This window comes from Rhipicephalus microplus, unplaced genomic scaffold (genome assembly GCF_043290135.1).
Source record: "Rhipicephalus microplus isolate Deutch F79 unplaced genomic scaffold, USDA_Rmic scaffold_930, whole genome shotgun sequence".
Taxonomy (NCBI): domain Eukaryota; kingdom Metazoa; phylum Arthropoda; class Arachnida; order Ixodida; family Ixodidae; genus Rhipicephalus; species Rhipicephalus microplus.
Window position 1 is genome coordinate 1 of NW_027465482.1, and position 25799 is coordinate 25799.

The window sequence follows — 25799 nt, forward strand, 5'->3', positions numbered from 1 at the left end:
GGTGCAAGCATAGGCGAGCCCAAGCGCTTCGGGAGGCCCCACCCGACCACACACCAATCTTGACCAAGGCTCAAGGATTGGCTGTGCTTCCCATTTACAAGCGGCTCACAGATGAAAAGTTGCTGGTGCGTTGTATCCAAGGGAAGACCCAAAACGCTGCAGAATCTTTGAACAACAAAATCTGGTTGTTGTGTCCGAAGACTAAGTTTGCCTCCCGGACAACAGTGGAAACTGCCGCTGCTATGGCCGTGCTGTGGTTCAATAAAGGACATTCAAGCTTTGAACACGTGCTAGAGGAGCTTGGTGTAATCCCACTAGATCAACTGATGACCCTGGGTCAATCCCGCGACCAGAGGAGAATCGAAAGAATGTCTGCGTGTGAAACAGCCGAGGCAAGGGCCCATCGGCGGAACGTGGCAAAGAAAGTGCGCCTTGATGACTCCCTTTTCAAGCAGCGAGAAGGATCCACATATGGAGCAGGACAATTTTAGGTGCTCTAGCTGTGTCCCTTCTATGATATCACCAAGTTTTGTGCAAATTGCACTGTGTAATCATGAGTAAACATATTTACAACTTTCAAATGGATTTTTCTCGATTTCCATTTTGAGGTAATTCTCTCATCTTGTGCACAATCTTCTTTAGGCATAAAATAGTCCTATCTTGATGAAATTTTGCACAGAGCTTAATCAGCCACTCTAGAATACAAGTATCTACTTTAGGTTGCATTACACATCACAGATTTTTTGTTACACAACTTGATACGCTGATAGATAGATGTAAAATATGCATTTAGAACTTTTAATTTTTTTTAAAAAATGCAGCAAATAAATTTTCTATTTGAGGTACTTTTCTGTATTGTACTGCTCAAGTGCAGCAGAATGAACCATTTTGCAATTCTGTGTGAAAATTTTTAGTAAGCTTTATTATGTGCACAAAAAACCCCATATTTTGATATCAAAGTTGTAGTAACTCCGGAACTACTATAGCTATCAAAAAAATAATTACAGTTATGAAATCAGCACTGCAAGGTTTACTAACACCTAAAATTTCAAGGAGCTGGGTTATGAAATAAATAAAAACCTTTTTTGAGTAACATCTCCCCTTAAGCCTCTGACTTCTAGCCTAAGTTCACGCTTGAAATCTTCGAGGCCTTTGTCATTTCTTTAGCCATTATAACAGCAAACCACAAACCAACAGTAAAACAAACAGCAAGCTAACAGCAACGACTATGCAAACAAAACAAGTGACAAATTGTTCGGCAGCAGTGCACACTTCTAAAGCATAACAGGATTTTTCAAGAATGCTGCCTACCTGTAGAAGCAAGCGCAATATTTCGGTGCTGCTCAGGTGCGCACCGCTGCCGAACTGTGTCGAATTCTCGTTGCGCTGGCCCTTTTAAAGCCGTCGGCACTTCAGGCAGTCCTCACAAATGTGGGCGTTGCCTCATCTTCCACGCGCCAACACAGCTGATGCAGGATACTCTGGGCTCGGGCGTAAATCCGTCTTATCGGGGCTGGGCAGCAGCAGTTCCCCTTGTAGGTCCGACAGCACAGCGTGGCGGCGTTCCGAAAAGCTCAGCTGCGACGTAATGAGGTCAACGACGCTACCATCGAAAATCCTTTGATCAAAAAATCCCCCCAAAAAACTCTTCCTAGGTACGGACGAATATTTAAGCCGCAATACCAATTTATATAAGCACTGTGAGCTGTATTTTGAGTGAAAGCGCAAAAATGCGACTTTTTTCAAGCCACGTTTCCGCTGAACCACGCACGCGATCGCGGCCATATCAGTTGCACCTGAAAAACCACTTTCTTCTTTCAAGTTCCTAGCACAATTTCATTTTTCAGCCCATTCGCTGTGTAGTAACCACGTTGAAAAAAAAAGTGCCAGCACACTACTCCATTCGCCCGTTTCGTGAACGTGACTAAATGGAGCCCAGCGATTGGTGCAGGCAGTTGGTGTCATCTGCTGCAGTGCACCAACGCGCTCAAGCAAAATCGATTACGTGCAACTATGTCCAAATATTGCAACTTCCCAATGCGAAATAAGTAAAAGAAAAAAGAAAGCGAGACTATTACAACTTCAATAATGCGACAATTCTGCTGAAGAACCAAGCAATGACCACTTGCCAGCAGCCACAAGGCTGCAGCGGCTCCGAATGGACGCCAGCAAGCCTCGCGAGAGCAAGCTAAGACTAACAACGTCACCTGCTGATGGTCATCAAAGAAGCACCGTTCGGCACGTCGCAAAGATAGTTCCACAGGCATAATTGCTTCCCCTGATGAAACAAGCAGGGGATAAACTTGAACAGCTTGCACAAAAACTGGCAACAAAGAGGAAATTGCACATGTTTGTGAGTATCGATGACGGTGCGGACAGGCCGGCAGAGATTAAGTCCTGCTTCTTTAATGTCAGTGAAGAAGTGATGAGCTGATGAGCACTCTTTTCTCATGCATACAGTGCAATCAATGTGTCGCCTCCGAGACTTCCGACGCAAACAAGCGAGAATACGGCTTTGCCGTTAGCCTTCTTGGCAGAGGCGAGAAGTGCGGCAATGGTCTTTCCCCCAAGTAGAGCTCACCGCGTGCAAAAAATGACACGAGAGTCCCTTCGTTGTGAGTCTTCTGTCTACTCATGCGATGGTCAGCACAGAGAATCGGCAGACGGTAATAAACAATATTTTCGTTGCAATGAATATATCGCACCTCGGCCTTCATAGCAAAATGTGGCAGAGTTATCTGAAGCAGAAGCTGGTGCCGGCAGCCTCAACAGCTCCTAAAGCTAATGGATAAGTGTGCGGCTTCTGTGACATCAATATACAGTGACTTGAATATAGCTGCAGTGGAATCTCGATGATATGATTACGGTTTATACGAATTTTGCGATACTACGAATTTTCAGGTTGTGTCGAAGAGACTACGTTGTTTAAGATATGTCGTAATATGGTTTTATACGAACAGTTTCCCTAGTCAATTCGGACGATACGAAGGCACGTTATTGCTGCACCCAAGCGGAGCGACGCGGCTGGTCTCAAAGTGGGGAAGAGGCCACCGTGGCTGCCGGTGTTTTTTTCTTGCTTTTTTTTTCCACCTCGATTGCCTTCACCTCCTGAGCTGCCCGAGCCACCAAGCAGCGCGGAGAAGCGCCAAAATTTCTCCTCGCCTCCTCCCCGTGTAAACGGCTACGCTCATCGACGAGAAAGAAAAAACAGCTCAAGCTTGGTCACGCTTGCTTGAGATACGAGCCTGCGTAGAGAGTCGCGCCGAGGTATGTGGCTGTCACAGAACGAGCGCTAAAAAAGAGCGCGCCGCCAAATCCATGCGACAACGGGCGGCAGAAACGCCGCGAGGTAAAAAAGAAAAAAAAAAGAAAGCAAACATCCAGGGCTCCCGGGCGCGCGCTCTCCCCGCAGAAGCACGGCTTCGCAGACGATCCTCCTCACCCCACATCGGCGGCCCAGCAAGGCCGCGATTTTTCTAGAACGAAGGAGGCGGGGTCAGACCGAGTGAATCATCCTCCGGAGAGGGCAGTCGAACCGTCTCGTGCCTCTCCCCAGCCTTCGCTGCGCATCGCGCCGACGAAAGGAGGAGAACGTTCTGGAAGGTGGCGCGGAAAGTATTTAATCGAGCGGCCGAGACGAGAAATCAGGAGAAGACGGAAAGTTAGCGCCGGAGCGCGTAGGAATTCCGCCGTGTAGTCGGCGAAGGTTCTGCCCGTAGTGACAGAAGAGGAGAAGACGGAAAGTTAGCGCCGGAGCGCGTAGGAATTCCGCCGTGTAGTCGGCGAAGGTTCTGCCCGTAGTGACAGAACAGGAGGAGACGGAAGTGAGCGCCAGAGTGCGTAGAGAGTCCGCCGTGTAGTCGGCGAAGTTTTGGTCCGTAGGGACGGCTCGAGCTACAGGCAAGAGCGTGGGGTTACCGCTATCGAGCGAAGACGCGGGCAACAGCTGCGTGTGTGAAGCCGACGGATTTCCGGCGAAGAAGTTTGAAGCTTGGAGAGTGGCCATTTGAGGACGCGAGGTTTCCTGGAAGAGAAACTTCGAGAGCTACGGAACGACAACCACGCTGGACTTTGAGTGAGTGGTTCTCGGAAGAGTATCATTCAGACTTTTGTTCCAAGGACTTTGGACTGAATAGGTTTTCTATCTCTTTAGTCCTTAAGTGTCTTGGTTGTTCAATGCATGCGACTGCATTGTAGTGCGTATTGTTGTCTGTGTCCGTTGTTTTGAGTGTGGCTGATTGTATTGTGTAGTACGGTGATTGATTGGTTTGATTGGTGACATATTGTATGCAACTATTGTGGAGTGTGCATTTTTGCGTATTGTTTTCGATCTGCCATTATTGAGAATATAATTTGTTTGTTTATCAACTCTCGGCTCTGACTTATTCTTTGGGCCACAGCCGGCGTCCGCTGGCGCGCCAAAAAGGACCACTTCTAAATTGTCCACGCTTTCGTGGTGCGGTTCGGGGGGCCGATAGTTCGGCTCTTGGAATTAGCCCGGCGATCGCCTCCCTAATAAACGGGACATGTGTGACAATTAATCTGGCGTCCGCGACAGGACCTTTTGGTGCACAGTGTGTCCAAGGTAGTGAGAAAGAGCCTCGAGTTGTTGATAGTGCTATCGGAACGATTTTGTGTGTTGTTCAGTGTTCTCGTTAACGAGTGCAGGGGAGTGTTCCGATAGACTGATTTAGGCAGATACTTTTTGCACGCGGCAAGGTTTTAGTTGCGAGTTGCGAGACACAATGGATCTCGAAAAGTTAGTTGCTCTTGGTGAAAAGATGGGTCTTTCTGGCGCCGAACTACGGAAGTGGGTCACCCAGAAGGAAAAAGAAGAAAAAGAGAGAGCCAAAGAAGAAAAAGCAGCCGAGCTGGAAAAAGAGAGGAAGGCTGAGTCACTTGAAGGAATGCTTGAATTGGCTGATCAATTCTTGGAAGCGCAAGGTGGCACTAATTTGGCCAAGGTAAAGAAGGAGTGTCCCGACGATTCGAAGAAATTGGCTCCCGAAGAAAAGAAGCGTGCACCAGAGAGCATTCCGCGATGTTTTCTGTGCAACCGAGTGGGTCATCGCGCGAAAAACTGTCGAACGATCTTTACGAGCCCTACGGCAGTAAAATGTTTCAAGTGTGGTCAGACTGGGCACAAAGCAGACGCTTGTCGGAACGGAGTGAGTCAAACTCACCAGGTATCTTGTGTGCAAGCGGCACCGAAATCTGATAATAATGCCGTCACCGATGGATTCGTAGAGTTGAAGAATGGGGAAAAAATTCCTATTGTGGGTGCTGTAATGTCAAAACAGCCAACCGGTGTTACGAAAGGAATGCCAACACTGCCTGGAAAAGTTGCGGGCAAAAAGATTACGGTGTTAAGAGATACCGGCAGTTCCACTGTTATCGTGCGGAGAAGTTTGGTACGGGAAAGAGTTGACAGGCAGAACGAAACCGGTTTGCCTAATTGACCGTACGGTCCGGATACTTCCCGAAGCAGAAATTGAGGTTGAAACCCCGTACTTCAGCGGGAAGGTTACTGCGTTATGCATGACGACCCCCCTGTATGACCTTGTCATCGGAAACATCGACGGGGCGCGAGGGCCAAGTGATCCAGAATGTTTGGGAGAAGACCCGAAGATAGAGCCCTCGCCAACACAGCGGCCGCGAGATACAGTGGAGGAACATCCCGTGACGGAGCTCACTAGAGCCCAAGGTGAAGCTGCGGCACAAGAGACAGCGAAGGAGAAGACGATCGTGTCGAATAAGTTCACGGGCCGAGCAACCGGACTTACGTCGGCACGACTTCAACCGACCGACAGTGTAAAGGAGACGGAGTTGGCCAGCCGGGCAAAAAGTAGAGGCATGATCAAGCGGGTAAATAAACAGACAGGACCCGTCGAATGTAATGACGCGTTAACGGTGTCGGAAGAGACAACGATGGCTGAGACGACGCCTCAGATATCGTCGTTGGAAAGGGCTCGCCGAAAAAGAACGTGGAAGCACAAGAAGAGATCGAGCGAGCACCGCAAAAAGGGGCGCAAGCGCTGTTCGAAGTACTCAAGATAGGTGCCGAGGTGGAATCAGAATGTGTTTGGCAGGGCTGAGTGACATATGTTGTGTTAATGTTCTTGTTATCCTGTGTCTCAAGTGTAATTGATTGATATGTGGGGTTTAACGTCCCAAAACCACCATATGATTATGAGAGACGCCGTAGTGGAGGGCTACGGAAATTTCGACCACCTGGGGTTCTTTAACGTGCACCCAAATCTGAGCACACGGGCCTACAACATTTCCGCCTCCATCGGAAATGCAGCCGCCGCAGCCGGGATTCGAACCCGCGACCTGCGGGTCAGTAGCCGAGTACCTTAGCCACTAGACCACCACGGCGGGGCAGTGTCTCAAGTGTATGTCGAGCGAGTCAGTGTTCTGTGCGATGATGTGATGTATAGTGTTGTATAATTGTTGTATAGACAGAACCTTGTACGTTTGTATTGTTTGGAATGAGTGATGAAGTGTTGTAATCATGTGCCTGTGGTTATATTTCATGTGCTGTGGAATTGAACTACAATGTAAGATTGTATTGCGTGATATATTGTGAATGTGACGTGTCACGAGCGACGGATTGTGTTACAGTCTGTGAGAGTGTGTGGTGACTTTTCGCGCTCGTTTGTGTGGTTTTGAATATTATGAGATAATATTCTTAAAGTGGGGGGCAGTGTCACAGAACGAGCGCTAAAAAAGAGCGCGCCGCCAAATCCTTGCGACAACGGGCGGCAGAAACGCCGCGAGGTAAAAAAGAAAAAAAAAAGAAAGCAAACATCCAGGGCTCCCGGGCGCGCGCTCTCCCCGCAGAAGCACGGCTTCGCAGACGATCCTCCTCACCCCACATCGGCGGCCCAGCAAGGCCGCGATTTTTCTAGAACGAAGGAGGCGGGGTCAGACCGAGTGAATCATCCTCCGGAGAGGGCAGTCGAACCGTCTCGTGCCTCTCCCCAGCCTTCGCTGCGCATCGCGCCGACGAAAGGAGGAGAACGTTCTGGAAGGTGGCGCGGAAAGTATTTAATCGAGCGGCCGAGACGAGAAATCAGGAGAAGACGGAAAGTTAGCGCCGGAGCGCGTAGGAATTCCGCCGTGTAGTCGGCGAAGGTTCTGCCCGTAGTGACAGAAGAGGAGAAGACGGAAAGTTAGCGCCGGAGCGCGTAGGAATTCCGCCGTGTAGTCGGCGAAGGTTCTGCCCGTAGTGACAGAACAGGAGGAGACGGAAGTGAGCGCCAGAGTGCGTAGAGAGTCCGCCGTGTAGTCGGCGAAGTTTTGGTCCGTAGGGACGGCTCGAGCTACAGGCAAGAGCGTGGGGTTACCGCTATCGAGCGAAGACGCGGGCAACAGCTGCGTGTGTGAAGCCGACGAGCTGCGTGTGTGAAGCCGACGGATTTCTGGCGAAGAAGTTTGAGGCTTGGAGAGTGGCCATTTGAGAACGCGAGGTTTCCTGGAAGAGAAACTTCGAGAGCTACGGAACGACAACCACGCTGGACTTTGAGTGAGTGATTCTCGGAAGAGTATCATTCAGACTTTTGTTCCAAGGACTTTGGACTGAATAGGTTTTCTATCTCTTTAGTCCTTAAGTGTCTTGGTTGTTCAATGCATGCGACTGCATTGTAGTGCGTATTGTTGTCAGTGTCCGTTGTTTTGAGTGTGGCTGATTGTATTGTGTAGTACGTTGATTGATTGGTTTGATTGGTGACATATTGTATGCAACTATTGTGGAGTGTGCATTTTTGCGTATTGTTTTCGATCTGCCATTATTGAGAATATAATTTGTTTGTTTATCAACTCTCGGCTCTGACTTGTTCTTTGGGCCACAGCCGGCGTCCGCTGGTGCGCCAAAAAGGACCACTTCTAAATTGTCCACGCTTTCGTGGTGCGGTTCGGGGGGCCGATAGTTCGGCTCTTGGAATTAGCCCGGCGATCGCCTCCCTAATAAACGGGACATGTGTGACAGTGGCATGGCAGAGCGGGCTCTCCCATCTCATTTGCAGGCCGGGTCATGTGCCTGACAAGTTTGGTACGTCAGCTATTTTCTCGCAGATCATTGGCGTTTGTGTGTGTTTCTTTTTTCTTTTTGATTGCTACATGACTACGCCGCGCGACTGCGACTTCACGTGGACGTGGTGCTAGCGCACGCATAGAGGTTCTCGTTTTTCTTGTCATTTGTGTCGCTGCCGCTGCATAATCTGTGTGAGTTGCTGCTCGTATACTGGGAGACCGAAGCATAAGTGGACATGTCTCGGAAGCGGAAGGCTTTCCTTTAATTGAAATACTGGGGAAAGTCGACGAAAACCCCAAGAGGAAACGCGCAGACTTGGCAAAGAAGTTCGGCATAGTGCCGTCGACACTCTGCACCATCGTTGGGCAGTGACAAGTCGTGTTGAAGAATGCACAGCACTTTGGCGCTAATGTGAAGCAGGCTACTCTGTGAAGCTGGAAGAGGTCCTGCTGATGTGGTTTCGCGAAGTCACAGCAGCTGGCGTCAACTTAGACAGCAAGGCGGTACACGAAAAGGCAGACAGCATTGCGCTTTCCCTTGGCATCGACCACTTTCAAGCTTCTGGCGGGTGGCTGCATTGTTTTAAAGAATGGCACGGCTTAGTGTACAAAGCTGTTAGTGGCAAAGGTAAGAAAGTGGACGAATCACAGGTCAGCGACTGGCTGAACACGCTGCCGGCGCTCATTGGACGGTTACTGCTGTGACGCCTCGAAATCGGCAGAGCACTCTAAAGCTTCTGATCGTATCGCCACACCTGGAAACGCAAAAAAGTATCGCACCGTGCATGCATTTGGTCGCAGGAAACACAATGGTTCCGGGAGAAAATCTACGAAGTCATCAGAGCCCTTGGTTGACTTTGACGACGATTTGTCGTTGTCTACGACGACAATGAGAGTGAAGCGAACTCCGGGTGACTACGAATCGACGCCAAGGTGGTGACAGACACTGAAGTAGAAAAAAATCGTGCCCATGAGAAAGCGATGCTCGAGCGGCTTTTATCAACGCCAGCAACAGCACAGAAAATTGACACAGTCACCGCGAGTTGTAGTGAGGCACTCACACACGACTCGGGCCCCGCTCCTCCTTATCTGCTTATGCATCTAGATATGCTGAATGCGATAACGGGTGACATGGGTGCCTTGGATTGTAAAGCCTGCCATGGACCAACTATGATCGTCAGAGGGGATCAGGACTACGTACTTGCCGTGAAAGTGCTAGTGCAGTGTGAAAGGTGCAGTGAGATCACAAATGAATGGACTTCGCCCCGCACGAACGGCACGAACACATGCAATCTGTTTGAAGTAAATTTTCTTGCTTCGAGGGCGATAGTGGCTACCGGCAACAGCCAAACGGAAATGAACGATATTTTTGCGACAATGGGCATCTCACACCGCGGAATGCACCACAAGACGTTCCATTTACATTTGAAGAATACATTGGCACCCGCAGCAACGCAAGCCGCTGACTCCGCTATGAGGAAATATGTGGAAAAGGTTGCAACAATTTATGATGACTTAGCCTTCGCTCACCGGGGCAATATTGCCGTTGGCTACAACGGCACGTAAAAGACACGAAACCATTCTTCCAACTTTGGCGTCAGCACAGTTATCGAAATATTTAGTGACTACATGTTGGACTACATCGTTCTTTCCAACTTTTGCCTAGGCTGCGAGGTGGGCCCAAAGCCTATTAGTGAGGGCTATCAAGAATAGAAGGCTAACCACAAATGCCAAAAAAATACTAACAGCAAAACAGGGCAAATGGAAGTGGAGACGACTCTCATTCTATTTCACAGGTACGCTTGAACGCTATTGCCAGCGCAAAACAACTATGCTGTCTAATGAAGACTCTCAGACATTTTCCGCCATACAACACGCTAAGGTGTATAGATACATAGATGTGCAGAAGGAAGACTGCATTAATCATGTATAGAAACGGACGGGCACCACGTTGAGAAACCTAGTGCAGAAACAAAACTGCAGTGGGAAAGGCAGGCTCACAGGTGAGCTGATTCCTAGGCTGAGCCCATATTATGGCTGGGTTATGAAATCGCATGAAGGTGAAATGGGCCAGATGCAAAAGGCTGTGATGGCCCACATACCGCCACATCACCTCCACTGATGAATGCCCGAACCACAGTCTGTGCCCAGCTGGGGAAAGTTCATGGTGTCAACACAATGCTGCAAAAGCAAAGGGTGAACCTGACCCCAGGCATGCCTACAGTCTACCAAAAGACGTGGCAGAGGCATCACACTCAAACCTCGTTATAACAAAGTTGAAGGGGAGCCACAACTATTTCGTTATTTCGATTACAACAGTTTGCGGCAATGTATGCTCAGATGAGCGCACACCTATAAGCATGCAAAAAAGGAAACACCCTCGTGGCCTGATGTACCACTAGGTGATCACGCATGCAACAGAAAATAAACACATCTAACCTCATCAATTTCAACATGCTTAAGGGGGGACGCAGGTCTTAGAATGGTCAAAAATGACCAAAAAATCGTCTTTGAGAAAACCGCATTTTCCGAATGTTTGCACCAATAAGCAACCTGCCATGAAAGTTTCAACACTGAATTCGATCGGGAAATATAATAAAATCGCATTTCAAAACGGCACGGTAGTCTCGAAACGCTCCGGAACACGAAATATTTGGTCAAACTTCTCGCGCGCACCGACGGCGAAGCAGGGAGCCGATTGCCGCCATCTTGGTCTTGTGTTAAAGCCGATTTCTTTGTACTCATTTTGCGGCCCCTCAATATGGCGTCGCCTCAAGAGAACGACAACTCTCGCCCCTTTTCTGAAAGCCACTTCCGTACCGCCGATTGGCTAAAGCGCGCGCTCGCAAGTCGAGCCCCCTGTCTCACGCTTCCCATTGGCTGGCGCGGCCAAGGCCACCCGCCGTTTTTTTTTTTTTTTTCTTGCTCCGCCAGTCCATTGCAGCGGTTGCTGTTGCGCGCGCGTGTGGTGTTCTGCCTTTCGTTTCAACGCTATGGCCGGTGTGAGCGGAGACCCTCGGCTAAAAAAGAAGACTCGTCAAGCGTACGGCAAGAAGAAACTTGCCCGACCTTGTGCTTGCCCGACCTTGCTTGCCCGAACTTGTGTGCGAGGCACTGGAGCCCGTGTTCATGCGCCTTAGTGAGACAGCCCTTCTGGAAAGGTGCAGCGACGGCCTCACGCAGAACCCCAATGAAAGCTTGCACTCTGTGATTTGGCTGCAGGTTTCGAAAACGCAGCATGCCTCATTGCGCAGCGTCGATAGGGCAGGGGCTGAACCTGTCAGCCGCTTCAACCAAGGTGTCACAAGGAGCAAAGCGGGAATTGCGGAAAAACTAGGGTACAGCCCTGGAGATCGCTCGGTGCTCCGCAGCCTCGAAAGAGACAACATCAGGCTGGAGAAGTCCAAGAAAAAGCACACTGACAGCTGTTCAACAAAAACCCGCCTTGCAAAGCGACACAAACCAGCAAGAGACTCGGCCTACAGTCCTGGTATGCTGTAGGGCAGTTTCAGTGGACAGCAGTGGCAATTTTCCGACAAAAATTGCATTTTGGACTGGAACATTGTGTGTAGATATGCTGTCTATGGAAGAGCCACTTGATTATACTATTCAAGTGTTTGCTACCATGCTGTTCAAGTGCTATTTTGCTTGCTGTGTACTGAAACAGACACACAGCGTTGTAAATACAGTTTCTCATGCCGTTTCGGTGGCCACTGAACTATTATTTTGAGAGTCTGCAGTCAATGATTCTTTTTTTTTTTCATGTAAAATGCTTCTGAATGAATAAAAATAGCATCAACCCCTACAGTAGATATTTAGCAACAGTGTCATGCATTCAGATTTTGGTTTAGCAAGACTAAATTTTCATAAAGCCCCGTAACGAGCATGAAACTAATTTGATTTCAGACATCAATATTTTATGAACTATTGCAGCTATCAAAAAACTAATTACAGATTTGAAATCAGCATAAAAAACTGCTCAAGACTGCCGATTTTCATCTAGCTGGCACTAAAAATAAGAAAAGTTGTCTAAAGACCCACCTCCCTCCTTAATTCAAACTTCCGGTTAATTCGAACTCACGCTGAGGTCTCGTCAAAGCTATGTGTATTCCAATGGGCGAAAACGCCCAGTCATTCGAACGCACAAGCAGGTGCGACAATTGATTCGAACATGCTGCGCTCTAAAAATGCTCTCAGAACCATGCCCGATCCCGTGGTGGCACCTCTCAACGCTGCGCGCGAAGGAGGAGAAGAAAAGAAAATAAAAAATTGTGGCAGATTGTTTCCTCTCTCTCAAATGCCGATCTGCTGAAGGGTCTCTGCATGTAGAAACCCTTCTCCTTTCAAGGCCGCACACAAAGAGAGAGGAAAAAGAAAGAAAGCTGTCGCGGAGAGTCCTCCTTTCTCGGTGCAGGGTGTAGCAGCGCAGACGCAGTCAGCGCTTATCTGTCATGTGACACGCTGAGCGCTTCCTCTATCCTCACCGCTGGCTGTGTGAGGAGGACGGCTCTCTCGGCCGCGTGTAGCGTGGCTGTAAAGTCGACAGGGTAGTTTTGAAAGAGCCACGCCGAAAAAGCGTCAAACTCCGCAGAAAACAATATACTTAATATACTTAACACACTACGGTGTTTTTTTTTTTTTTGATAGACTAATTTAGTTCCTTATATCCATTTACTGGTCAATTATACTATTATACTACGTTACAAAGAGGTTTAAAATGCATGGTTCTTATGGAGCGTTCCAGGAGAATTTATTTACTTCGTTATATCCATTATTTCGTTATATCCCATAAGGTTATAACGAGACGTGAGTGTACTACCCGTTTATACCCAGCATTGGGGGAGGGCCCTGCTTCAGAGGTGCGAACGCGGTAAAACACAGACCTCAAACAAGAACCTGCGTTCAGTAATCAGAAGTTTGGCCCCCAAGGAACCCGATGTGTCCCTGTTTGCTGTTGAATCAGCCATTGCAAAAGCAGTGCTGTGCTTCAACACGGTCAATTTGAATTCTGCGACGGCAATCTCAGGTAAAATGGAGATGATTGCGACAAACACTGGTGTCAGGAGAGCGAGAAAAAAAGACCACCGTCGCAGCATCGTCTCCAACAAGAAAACCACGTGGAACTCCGGAAGCTAGTGAGGAGGAAGCATTAGCACAGAACGCATTCAGACTATGCTTCTGGTGCGTTTTGAGGTTGACTTGTTGCATCTTCTGCAATAAAAATGTGAGCCCACGTTTTTTCTCGATTTCTCAGAACAAACATTTCACAGCCTTCCCGTTATGCGAGAGCAATATCTCTTGTTCTACCTGTGTTATCACTACGATTTCTTTTTTGTTTCTAAGATAAATGCAGGGGATGTGTCTTAAGGGTAGATGCTACTCGAAAAACGATTTTCTTCTGTCTGAATTTAACACAAATTGGCATGCTAATAGAGTTTTTTTCTCCTCTTTTCAAATATGTCATTTATTTTCATGTAGATTGCTTGGTTTTCTTTCTGCAGGTCAGATACTGCAAAATTATGGTCATTGTTATGCAACAATTCTGACCTATAAAAATTTGAGATGAAGCATGCAGATATAGCTGACTATGATCCTTTGGAACTGTAGAGTGCAACAAACTATATAAATTTTGTGTGTAAAAAGGTGAATAAAATAATAAAATAGAAAAATTTACTATGGCTCTAGTTGCCAAGGGCTTTCAATGTTATGTAATTTTTGAAAAACATAATCGAGCAGCACTGACAATCTGAATAGATACTTGCACTCTATGGGCCTTCATCATGCTATGTGCAAAATTTCATAGAGGTATGACAATTCTAAGTATACGAACTAGCGTGTATAAGAAGCACAGATCACACAAAGCTGCAAAAGGAGAAAAACGCACTTGAAAGTTTGAAACCTTTTTTTTTTTATCACAGAGTTGTTAGAAATGCATAATCTTTGGTCATAATGTTCAACAGAACTTTGAAAAGCACTGTAAGTTACTAGAACTGTCCTGCAGCATAGGTTGTGCCCTCACGGTCCTTGCGAGCACTCTCTTCTAGCCGTGCCCTTTTCACTCCACGACGTTGGGCCCTTGCTTCTGCTGTCAGACGCTCGGACATTCTCTTGATGCGCCTCACATCGCGGGAATCACTGAAAGTAACTAGATCTCTAGATGGCAGTATGTTGAGCTCTTCCAGGATGTGCTCGAAAGTAGCATGACCCTTGTTGAACCACAGGATTGCCATAGCTGCGGCAGTCTCGACAACCGTTCGGGAGACAAACTTAGTCTTGGGGCAAAGTAGCCAAATTTTGCTGTTCAGGGATTCCGATGCGTTCAGGGTTTTCCCTTTGATGCATCGAGCAAGGAGCTCCTCATCCGTTAGCCGCTTATAAATGGGCAAAACAGCCAATCTCAGTGCTTTAGTCAGGAGAGGTGTGTGGCATGGTGCAGGTTCACCAAGTGCTTCAGCGCGTTGATGTTTGTACCACGATTCTGTTCCTGCAGGGCAAAACTTGTGGCTCCCAGCATTGTCAGTAGAGCATGAGTGGAAGTACGAAGCCCATACTGTAGTGTACATATCCCGTACACTCCCCCTGTTGCTTGTTATGGCAATCTGATAGTATGTTTGGAGCTTCTGAATGGCTGGCTCTCATTTTCTGCCCTCGTGGTAATGGCACATGCAGCTTCCGTAGCGCAGTGCCAAGTCTCTTGGCCACATTATTCTTTTTCTATATTGACAGCACCATAGACTTTTGACTCTGCAACTGCATTATATGCTTTGCTGTCACCGTCACTCAAGAATGTCATGAAATGCAGTGGGGTGTCATAAGTCAATGTTCTCTGCCAAATGCGCAATGCAGCCTCCGTTTCCATGGCATGGGAGGAACAGTCTGCATTTTTTTCACAGACTGGGCCATGGAATGCCTGCCACACTTCCTCGTCTGGGCCCATATCCTTGTGCCTACTGCATGTCAGGCAGTAATTTGATATGACCTCGATGTCAAAGCAGAGGCCAGTATCTAAGGAGATAACTGCGCCAATCCCGTTGTGGCTTTTGTGGCCCCTCTTCTGCCAAGTGCCGTCAAACATAACAGCCACCTCAGTTTCGCCTGCTACTTCTTTCGTCAACTCTCTGGATCGGCGCAAGTTTTCACTCACAGCTGCCATGGCAGCGGTGTGCACCTTCTTTGCTATCGAAAAAAATCCTCGGTGGTGCATTGGCTTTGAGAGTCCAATAATGGAGCAAAATCTCGACAATTGCTCATGCCCAATGCCGACAGCGCGTGCAGCCACCACCGCCTTCACATTTACAGCAAAACTATCTCGGGAGCTCCCACTGTCGTACCGTTGGCTCACTCGGCTGCTGCCGTCCGCCGTAACACGCAGTGACGTATAGGAGCACGAAAGAACAATCGCTGAGCATTCGCTGTTTTCGCAATGAAGTTCGAGGAGCGACGAAAGTCCCTTGCGCTTTTCTGCCGGCTCCCGAACGGCAAGTTTTTGAATACCGCAAGCAGGGCATGCCACACCTGCCACAAGTGCCGTCAGCAAGAGGGTGTCGCACAAAACTGTCGTTGCACAAACCTCATCGCGCTGTCTTCCGTCTTTTTCGAAGAAGCCGAGCTTCTTTTCCGAAGCAATGACGAAAGAAAGCGCAGCGTCAAACCCTTCATCGCAGCCACTGTCGCTCGCGCACTCGTCGATGCCGCTGTCAGGCCTAGCACACGTAGGCGCGTTCTCGTTCGTCGCCGTCGTTCGGGGCGCTTTACGCCGCCTTCCCATGAACTTGTGCTTCGTTCGAAACTTCTGCGGTCTCACGTTGCACTTTTTAGGGCTTGTCATCGCGTGCGTAGACGCGCAGAAAAGCAGACGGACCAAATGCCAATGGCCGCCACCAACACATCTGACAATGACTCGGTAGCCAATGGCGATGCGGCTTAGGGTGCCGCGCGTTTCAAACCGCTCAAACCACGTGATAAAAAGGCCTCATCTTTTATTTTTTTTGCCCACGTACGAAACTGGCGGTCGTCGGAGCTGTACGAAGAAGGCCGGACGCAACTTTCCCAACCGATCGCGATGGCGGGCGGCACTGCGACGGGGAGCAGCGCGCAGTCAAAAATGGCCAATATCGGCGCAAATTCACGAAATTTCGAGCCACCGCGATGCCTTCATACACATTTTTTTGCATTTTGCGGTTCGAATTTAGTTTTTAAATTTTCACAGATGAAAGAAGGTTTGAAGATTACAATGTAATAAAAATCAGAAATACGAGAAATTTTGCTAAAAACGCGATTTTTCGACTCGCATCTCCCCTTAAGAGTAGATGACGTGTTCCATGATCTTGGAGCATATGCTGGTGAGGGAATTGGGACGGTAGTTTCCAGGGGAAGACCGGTCACCTTTTTTGAAGACTGGAATGACCTTCCCTGTCCTCCAATCATCTGGCACTGTACCTGTGTCAAGTGAGTGCTGAAAGATAATACAAAGAATCGCACTGCACGCATATTTCACGTGCAGTGCGATTCGTGTTGATATTTCGCGTGCAGTGCGATTCGCGTTGATTCCATCAATACCGCAGGATGAAGAACACTTCAGGGAGTCAATGACCTTGACAATGCCCTCTGCCCTGAATTCAATACCCTCCATTGGAGGAAAATTGAAATATGGAAAGTGTGGTAATGCATTTGTACTTGCTTTTGTGAACACTGAACAAAACGCTAGATTCAGTGCGTCGGGAACTTCGGAATCAGCAATGGGTGTCCCCATGTTATCACATAGTGAAATGGCACTTTTATTATCAGGCTTAATCGCTTTCCAAAAACGGCGCAGGTTAGACTGCAGCATATTTGGTATGGTAGTCGAATAGTAGTCACGCTTGGCGCGTGCTTTTAATGAGTTGTATTCTTTAACGACCTTATTATGCTTTTGCCAGGCCGAGGATGAACCAGTTCGTTTAGCAACTCGAAATAATCGCTTTTTTTATTACTTAGGTCTTTTAAAGACTTGTTAAACCAGGGGGAACGAGCTTTTTCATTTATAGCGATAGTTGGGATGTAAAGATTCATTAAACGCAGCATTTCGGCTTTGAATAGTATCCAAATGCTCTCAGTTGAATGCTGCCGATATGTAAGGGCAAGTTTCTCGTGAAAAACAGAAAGTTCACGGTTGATGCTGGAATAATCGGCTTTGTCGTATAGCGTACTTTTTTAGATTTCTTGCTTTTTAAGATGTTGCAAGGAAATGTTGCATGAATGACGTTGTGGTCACTAAAACCACGGATATACGTAAGAGGGGGGGGGGGGGCACATTATCGGGGTGTGACGTGAAAAGGAGGTCCAAGACTGTTGATGAGTGTTGGGTTACTCGGGTAGGTTTATTGACCAGCTGTGAGAGGCGAAAAAGGGGGGAAGCGGGTCTTTAAGACCGAAAATCGCGAAAAAAAATCGATTTTTTGAAAATGTTATTTTTGGATTCTGCCGCTACTGATGCATAACCTCGCCAATTTTCATGCGTCCCAGATCAGTATTTTAGCCGTGACAGCGTTTTATGTGACATCAGCGAGCTAAATTTTTAGCGAAGGACGCGTGAAAAACGGGCTTTTTCAACGCCGCGCAGTTGCCGTTCTACGTTCCGTACAGCAGCCATCTTGGTGTCATTCGAACGAGCCGCGCTTTTTCTTGAATATCCCGCCGCGCTTGTTTCCATCCACTCGGAATTCGTGCAGAAAATACGCGCCGAAAAAAGGTCCCACCACGTGAGCCTATTGGCGCAGTGAGCGCACGTGACCAACTCGCGCCTTCTGATTCGCCGCGCCCCTCGCGCTGTCTGCTGCGCGCAGCGGCGCAGCACACTCGAAGCGGCAAGTTCACCTCGCTGTCGTATCTGTGTTGTTCTCGTCGGTTTACCCAACCTGCGCAAGCTGGCAAGAAATTAGAGCAAGCGTTTTTGATCTTCCTCGACAAAAACTGCACGTTGCGGCGGCGTACTGGCACGGTGCCAAGCGAGCTAGCCGAAGTACGTCGCAGCCGCCGAGAGTGAGTTAGGCCTACGCTCTCGGACACGTTTTGAACCTTTGATCATGGCGAAGCCATATCAAAAGTTCCGCACTGCTCATAAATTCGGAAAGAAGCGCAAAAAGACTAGGGCAAAGCGAGATTATGGCGCGGGTGCACCAGAAGCGCAACCAGCGCAGGACGGCGTGGCGACTTCATCGGTCAAAATGTCGATTTCTCCACCTGTCTCAGCAACCGCCTCGGACGACGTCAGTGATAGACAGCGTGGCACAAGGCTCGACACGACGTTCTTGACGAGCGCCGATTGTGCGCGACAGCAGAAGCAGATCGAAGATAAGATCTCCAGCTTATCTGCAACTTCCGCGAGCGAGCGCAAGCTGCGAACGCTCGCGACAGCGCGCGAAAACTCTGACCCGTCGGCGGCTACCTACGGGATCGTCGATTTCTCCGCAATAAACAAGCTGCTTGAAAGGACTACTAAGTGCCGGACGTGCAATGGGACCGTTTCGATTGAAAAAGGTGCGTGTGACTATGGACTTGCGATGAAACTGACTTTAGAGTGCACCAACTGTGGACCTACTGGCAGTGAGTGGAGCTCTTGGCGGGCACCCAGTCAGGCTAAATGCCCCCCATTTGAAGTGAATCTCCTGGTGTCTCGTGCCATGCAAAGCACAGGGAATGGCCAGGCAGCCCTCAACGACGTCTTCTCTGTTATGGGAATTTCCCACAGGGGACTTCATCACAAAAGCTACCAGAGCCATCTGAAAAACAAACTGAATCCTGCTGCAACAAGAGCTGCAGAGAAGGTCCTCTCTGACTGTGCCACAACCGTGAAAAACTTGTACCAAGAGCTGCACTTTGACAATCCAGGAAATGTGGCCATCTGTTATGATGGCACATGGATGACCAGAGGCCACCTGTCGCACATTGGTGTGGGTGTAGTTATAGAGCTGTTTACAGGCTATGTATTGGACTATGTTGTCCTCTCAAACTTTTGTGCCGGCTGCCAGCGCGCACCACCAAAAGAGGACCCAAATTACTTGGCTTGGGAGTCGACGCACACCTGCCAAAAGAACACACAGTGCAAATCGGGCCATATGGAGGTAGAGGCAGCAGTGACCCTCTTTGAGCGTTCAATTTCCCGTCACGGCTTGCGATACACAGTGATGCTGTGTGATGGGGACAGTAGATCCTTTCGTGCTGTGGAAGACGCAAAAGTTTATGGTTTTATACAGGTCCAAAAAGAGGACTCTATAAACCATGTCCAGAAACGAATGGGTACTGCACTACGCAACCTTGTGCAAAAGCATAAAGGTTCTGGGGATACACTAAGTGGAAGAGGCCGCTTGACAGGTGATGTCATAGAGAAATTGTCTAGATATTATGGTTGGGCGTTAAAGTCCAATGTCGGTGATGTGAATGCGATGCACCGGGCAGCCATGGCCACATATTATCATATCACATCAACTGATGAACAATTGAACCACACCTTGTGCCCAAGTGGGAGTGAGTCGTGGTGCAAGCAGAATGCTGCTGCTGCAAAAGGAGAGCCGCTGCCAAAACACACCTACAACTTTCCTCAAAATGTCCGTGATGCACTGCTTCCAGTCTACGAGCAACTTTCTGACATGGAGCTGCTGAAACGCTGCCAGAGAGGAAAGACGCAAAATGCAAACGAGGCACTCCATTCGGTTATATGGTCTCTAATGCGGAAGGACAAGCATGCTTCACTGATAGCTGTCGAGACCGCAGTTGCTGAGGCAGTGATGCGCTTCAATTACGGTGTGAAGGAAGCGTCCGCTCGTATCCTTGGAGAACTTCAGCTGGAACCAAACTCCATGAGTGAGAAACGGGCAGAAGAAAAAGATTCTCTTCGAATAATGAGTGCTGAGCGGAAGCGTTCAGCATCGGCCAGGTTCTCGCAACAAGCAAAGCGGCGGCAACGACAAAAATGTGATAAGGACTACTCTCCTGGTGCCTTCTGAGGAATTTGTTTGCAAATTAAAGAGTTTTTATTTGTGTGGCACTACTTAAATACACGGAGTTTTGTTTTTTGCGATTTTCTCAGTTTCAATTTTTTGGCCACCTTTCGTTCTTCCGTCAAGCGTTTCTCAGCTTTGGTACATTCGATTTTGATAATTTTTGTCTTGCTGAAAAGCTGGATGTCTAGTGAGTGCAATAAAGTGTCATATGTTACTGTAGGAAGCTATAAATTTTTAGAAAAGGTAAAATAAGAAAAATATGTGTTCACGGTAATTGAATGGTGAACTTTGAAGCTTCATAACTTTTGTTGTAGGAAGGCTAGAACCATAAAATTATGCTTCTTGCACTCTTTGACATCTATAGAATGCAATGACATTTCATTCAGCATAATCCGTGTTGCCAGTTCATTAAAAAAGTGACCAAATGAAATTTTAATTAATGACTCATTAAAAAATTAATGGTAAGGGGTACATAAAAATTGAGTTCATATTTGATATATGCACATGTAACTACATAATCACCTAAGTTTTCTTCGTCCTAACCTAAATAAAAAGATGCTTTATGTCAAAGCGCCTCTTCCCCCCTTATGTTTACAAATTCTGCAGCCATGTTATTTTGTGCAAGACATGACGCAACATTACTCCAATCTATTGAAGGAAAATTGAAATCACCGAATAATAAGACGGGAGTGTTGGGATACGTTGTTGTTAGTTCTAACAATGCTTCGTGAAAAGACGAAAGAAAGGTGATATCGGCACATGGTGGACGGTAGCAACAGCCGATTAACATGTGCGGTGAAGTGGCATGGCAGCACGTCCAAACCATTTCCAGAGAACTTTTAACATTTACAGCAGAGCACTTAAGCAAGCGATGTGTGGCAATCGCCACACCGCCCCCACGGTTATCATCAAAGTGGTTCTTGCGAAAGATATCAAAATCTGAGAGATCATGAAGAATCTCGCAATCAAGTATGTTAGAGGTTAGCCACGTTTCCGTCAACAGAATGACGTTGCTAGAAGAAGAAGAGATCAAGGTGCATAACGGATCGCGTTTTGGCATCAAGCTGCAAATGTTAGTGTAAAGCAGTGAGAGATCATGCTTAACACTCTGATTCGGTCTTCATGGCTTTTGCGCCCGTTGCTAGGCCTGAGGTTCGACAACCAACTGCTTAGCCTGATCAAAAACGTATGTTTTTCTGCCACAGATAAGCTTGTCATAACGGAGCTTAAACGGGGAGTGCTGTGCTTTTCCGAATTCAATAAGGCGCCTTCTGGCTACACGAATTTCCGGGGCAAAGTCTTCACTGATGCCGTAATCTGTGCCTTTCAGTTTACTGCTAGACGAAAGGAGTGCTTCTTTATCCTTGAAGTGGGCAAATTTTACTATTATCGGTCGCCATTTCCCATCACGATAAGCTCCGAGTCTATGGGCACGTTCTATGTCACGACTTCGAATAGTCATGCCCAGGCTTTTGTGACAGAGATCAGTAACCAGTTCTTCACTAACACGCCACGCCTCGTTTCGCACATCACTGAACCCGTAAAAGATCAGGTTGCCCCTTCGGGATGTGCTTTCCATGTGGCTAATCCGGTCAGACAGCCTAGTTACCTGAGCAGCGCTGTTAGTGGCAACACTTTCAATGATTTCAAATTGAGACTGAACATTTGAAAGTGATAGTAAGTCGGATTCTATTTTGGTCAATCGCGAGCTCAGGTCATTGAACGTTTTTTCATGTTCATCAAGGGTTGATCTGATTGAACCTAACTGCTCAAGCATGGCCGACTGCCCAGATTGCAACGTCTTCAGTATATCAAGCATGTCACTAGGCACCACTTAAGCACCACACAGTGTTCATTCCTAGGTGCAGGATTAGTCTCAATATCACCTGCTAATAACAACAATTTCAACAGCATTTTGGCACAATCGAGAACTACAGAGATGGAGCGCCGTGGGCTCAGCAGAACAAGTAATGATCGGCATCCAGTTCGCTTATCGTAAAGGCAGTGGTAATTTGTTACCTGCATAGTGAAGAAGTCAAGCGGGTTAGGATGACCCATCGCCGGTGTGCCGCCGAGCCCACTAGGCACAGTGAGCGTCTGCCCAGGGTTTATATTGGTGCTCCAAGGAACGGTGGCGCTGTCAGAAGATAGCGTGCCCGAAATCCAAGATGCCAGCTGATGACCACGAGGCAACCGTAGTGATAGCGTTTGGCGGTGATGCGCATTCCAGTGCACAGTACAGGCCGGGCTGGCGCACCCCGTCATGGCGAGGTGACGCGTTCACAGGCAGGTGGTCAGCGCCGCATGGTAGTGGAGACCGAGTAGGCTGGTCGAAGTTCTGCAGTAGCATCAGGATCCAGGGCAGCACGAAGAACTGCGTAGCGAAGAAGTCAAGCGGGTTAGGATGACCCATCGCCGGTGTGCCGCCGAGCCCACCAGCTCGGCGGCACACCGGCGAACTGTGTACTAGATGGGCAGCTGACAGGGAATCGCAAATTATTCATCGTGGCGAAAATTTTGTTGTAGCAGTATTAGACAATGCCCCTTTGCGCATGCCCAGTTCAAAAAGTTTGGCTGTGCTTGTGCTACGAGGGTACAGGGGCTTTGTCGAAGGCCAGAAACTCTAATGTTCCTTCTCGAAGGGTGAAGGTCGATAAGACATATATAGTTGTGCCCCATGTGCATACAATGCTGTACCACCACAAGAAGGTTGGGAAACGACATGGAGTTGAGGTGAAGTTTTTGATGCTTAAGGAGCTTGCAGTCTTGTGCACGTTCATAGGTGGCCACGAAAGCAGGGTGCAAGAAGCACTACACGAAATCATATGCAGAATGCAGTGCTAAAGGGGTATATGAAATACATTTGTCATGTGGCTAAAGTTGTGTGGCACAAATGGAAAGATGTGCCAACATGTGCACGTGTGAACATGATTTCTCAGTAAAAGAAACGCATACAAATGGGCACCTACCCACCCAGTGCTCAGAGTGCAAGTGTAAACCAATGCTGGAAAATAAGAAGATATTGAGCTGCTGCTGCGATAATAGAGCAAGTAAAATTTGCAAAACACATTACACAAGGAAGAAGGGAAATGACTGTGCCAATGAATCATCTATTGGCTAAAGTATGAAGTCCTTTGCCACTTTTCATTGTCAAATTACTGTATTGCACATGGACATCTTATAAAACTTTGTAATAACTGAGCTTTTGAATTTTTGTATACCGCTGTTTGTGTGTTGGGAGGCAGGCTTGATTACCTTGTTGCAAAGGCTCCTTGGTGGAAATCTACCTTACTTCTTTGTTATTTGTCTCCATAGCATGAGCTTACTTTCATTTTGTGGATTGTTCATTTCAATCTTTTTTTTTTTCATGGTTGTTCAAATTATCAACCTTTAGCTCTTCTCCAAAAGTACTACACTGTGCAGTCGAATCTCGTTATAGCAATCCTCAATATAATGGTTTCTTTCGAAAATTCCCCTCCAAATGTCCATTGGTTTATTGTAAAAATGTTTCACCACTACAAATTTCAGAATATTGCATGTTTCAGAATAATTTATCGAATTTTATCTCCCTTACATTTTCAGAACACTCCAAAATAATGAATGACGACTTTAAGAAGCTATTCACGGCTGTAAACATTATTCCCAGCTCCGTAGCTGCCACTCTCGTCATGATGAGAATGCTGACATATTTCTCTTTGCCTGCACTATTCAATTGTGCGATAGCCCTGTTGCCATCATCATCGTCTGGAACTTGCTTTTCAAGTTAGCCTTTGCCCCGTCATCCTTGCTTTTGTCAGGCAGCTTGACATGCGGGCTGGTTTCTAGCCTTTTTGTTGCTGGTTGAACATTCAAGATGAGCTACGGAAACAGCACGAGAGGAATGCTTAGACGGTGAAAAATGCAATACGAGAGACCTATTGGTTGAAGTCTCTGATAATAACTCGTTCATGCTGTACTAACGCTCACACAACCTACAGTGCTTCAACAAAGCGTGCATGTGAGCTTAGCTAATGACCGATAAGATCCGTATCATCCATTGTGGTAAGGAAACTGCGACGAGAGTAAAGACGACGTTGAAACAGTGCACGCAAACCAACGTGAAGAATTCGTATTAACTGCTAACATTTCGCAGTGCGTAAGAAGGACGCGCCTGCTTACCGTAATGGTTTATTTTCCAGCAGTCGAGCTGCTCACATCAAGATAGACTGCCCTCTTTTTAAATAAACGTGCACTGGTTCTGTATTACTTCGAGTTTGTTTTTTACACTTATTTGAGCATAATGTGGTTGCTCGATAATGTATACACAGCATGGGTATGCGGCTCATGAGTTAGTGTTTACTATTTTTGTGCAAATTTTTATTACTTTTTTTAAAAAGACTTCACAATAAAGGATAATATTTAGCGGTTCATTGAGATTTGTTGCATTGAAATTTCACTGTGTATTCACCATTGCTACAGATCCTTCTTATGCGTTATGGCTGCCGTGCAAAGAACACTGTGCCAGCAGTGGTCCGGGTGCAACTAGCAACTTCGATGAGGACGGCTTGCCTCATGAAGACTATGGCTGTATCTGTGCCTTGTTAATTCACTGATAATTTTTTTAGAATGGTGCATTAGTAGCTGTAAGCTATGTCTGTAGACAATTACCAGCATCATTTGTGGTCTACACTACAGTGTTGCTTGTGTCTGTACAGTCTAGTGTAGAACGTACTCATGACCTTTTTTTCTTTCTTGCCTTTCTTTATTACTCTCCTGGAATAGCAAGGCAGAGACAGGGCACCTGTGGTCAGCAATTTTAATGCACCTAAGTTGTCGCCTGTATAATAACAAAGAAATTGACCTCTTCAAACAATAGAAAAGTGGGCTGCTTGAACATCATGTAATGCGTTCTTTTTTTACATGTCGTCAAAGCATTTTTGTCATTCAGTGCAGCTTAGCATCTTGAACTTGCGGTCTTACTTTTTCTTAGGGCGGCCGTCGTCGCGCTGGTTTGGGTCTCGCCATTACAGCCCAGAGTCATCTGTACAGGACTCTCCGTATGTATTCTTTCATATTGTTTTTGAATTATTTTGTTTATTTTGCAGTGATGTTGCTTCACTTTTCATGTGTTTGCTAGAGATACCTGAACATTCAATGGTATTCTATAGTTCTTTATAGAAATCTGTTATCGATAATGCGTCAAGTGCTACAGCTCATTTGCCATCTAGCGCAAGGGCTGTGACAGAAGGCAGTGATGTGACAGCTGTGCTGAATGATCGATAGTGCTACAGCCTGCTCTATTTCCACTATTCTACACCAAACGGTGTGTTTTCATAGTTCGAAAATGAAACCACAGTCTCTGGAGGCTGAAGCATACTTCTGAAGAGTTTCCTTCTGAAGAAATAAAGTTTACCATCAATGACGATAGTTATAGCGCGAGAACAAAACGACGACACAGAGACAAGACGGACACGAAAAACACGAGCGCTAACTTCCAACTGAGTTTATTGCGCAGAGCTAATACCTGTTCGCGTGCCATCTGCGCGGCCTCGACAATGACTCGGGTGCTTTTATCTCTGTGTTTGTACAGCGTCGCTGTGTCCTTGAAGAGGGGAGCACAACTGCACTCAGTGCAGTGCTGGGCAAGAAAACCATCTTTCCCATTTCTAAAATTGTTCGCGTGTTCTCTCAGCCGATCGTTCAGACACCTTCCGGTCGTTTCGACATCACAACCACCACATGAAAGGGGGGTCCTATAGACAACTTCCCGGGAGCAGGCCGCATACCTGTTTCGATGTTGAACTC

At 47.3% G+C, this 25799-nt stretch overlaps 1 protein-coding gene across 2 annotated transcripts; it reads right to left on the minus strand.

The window, feature by feature from the left end:
• Positions 1-37: 37 nt before the first annotated feature.
• Positions 38-25506, minus strand: LOC142795883 (uncharacterized). Of its 2 annotated transcripts, none has more exons than XM_075886154.1 (2): positions 22035-25506; positions 38-1578 (listed from the first exon to the last, which is right to left on the minus strand). In XM_075886154.1, exons 1-2 carry the CDS (start codon positions 22278-22280, stop codon positions 1444-1446), a joined length of 381 nt encoding a protein of 126 aa, XP_075742269.1. In that variant the 5' UTR covers positions 22281-25506; the 3' UTR covers positions 38-1443. The 2 variants fall into 2 exon arrangements, with proteins under 2 accessions (XP_075742269.1, XP_075742268.1); XM_075886153.1 differs by lacking the exon at positions 38-1578 and adding an exon at positions 13919-16514.
• Between the last annotated feature and the right edge of the window lie 293 nt (positions 25507-25799).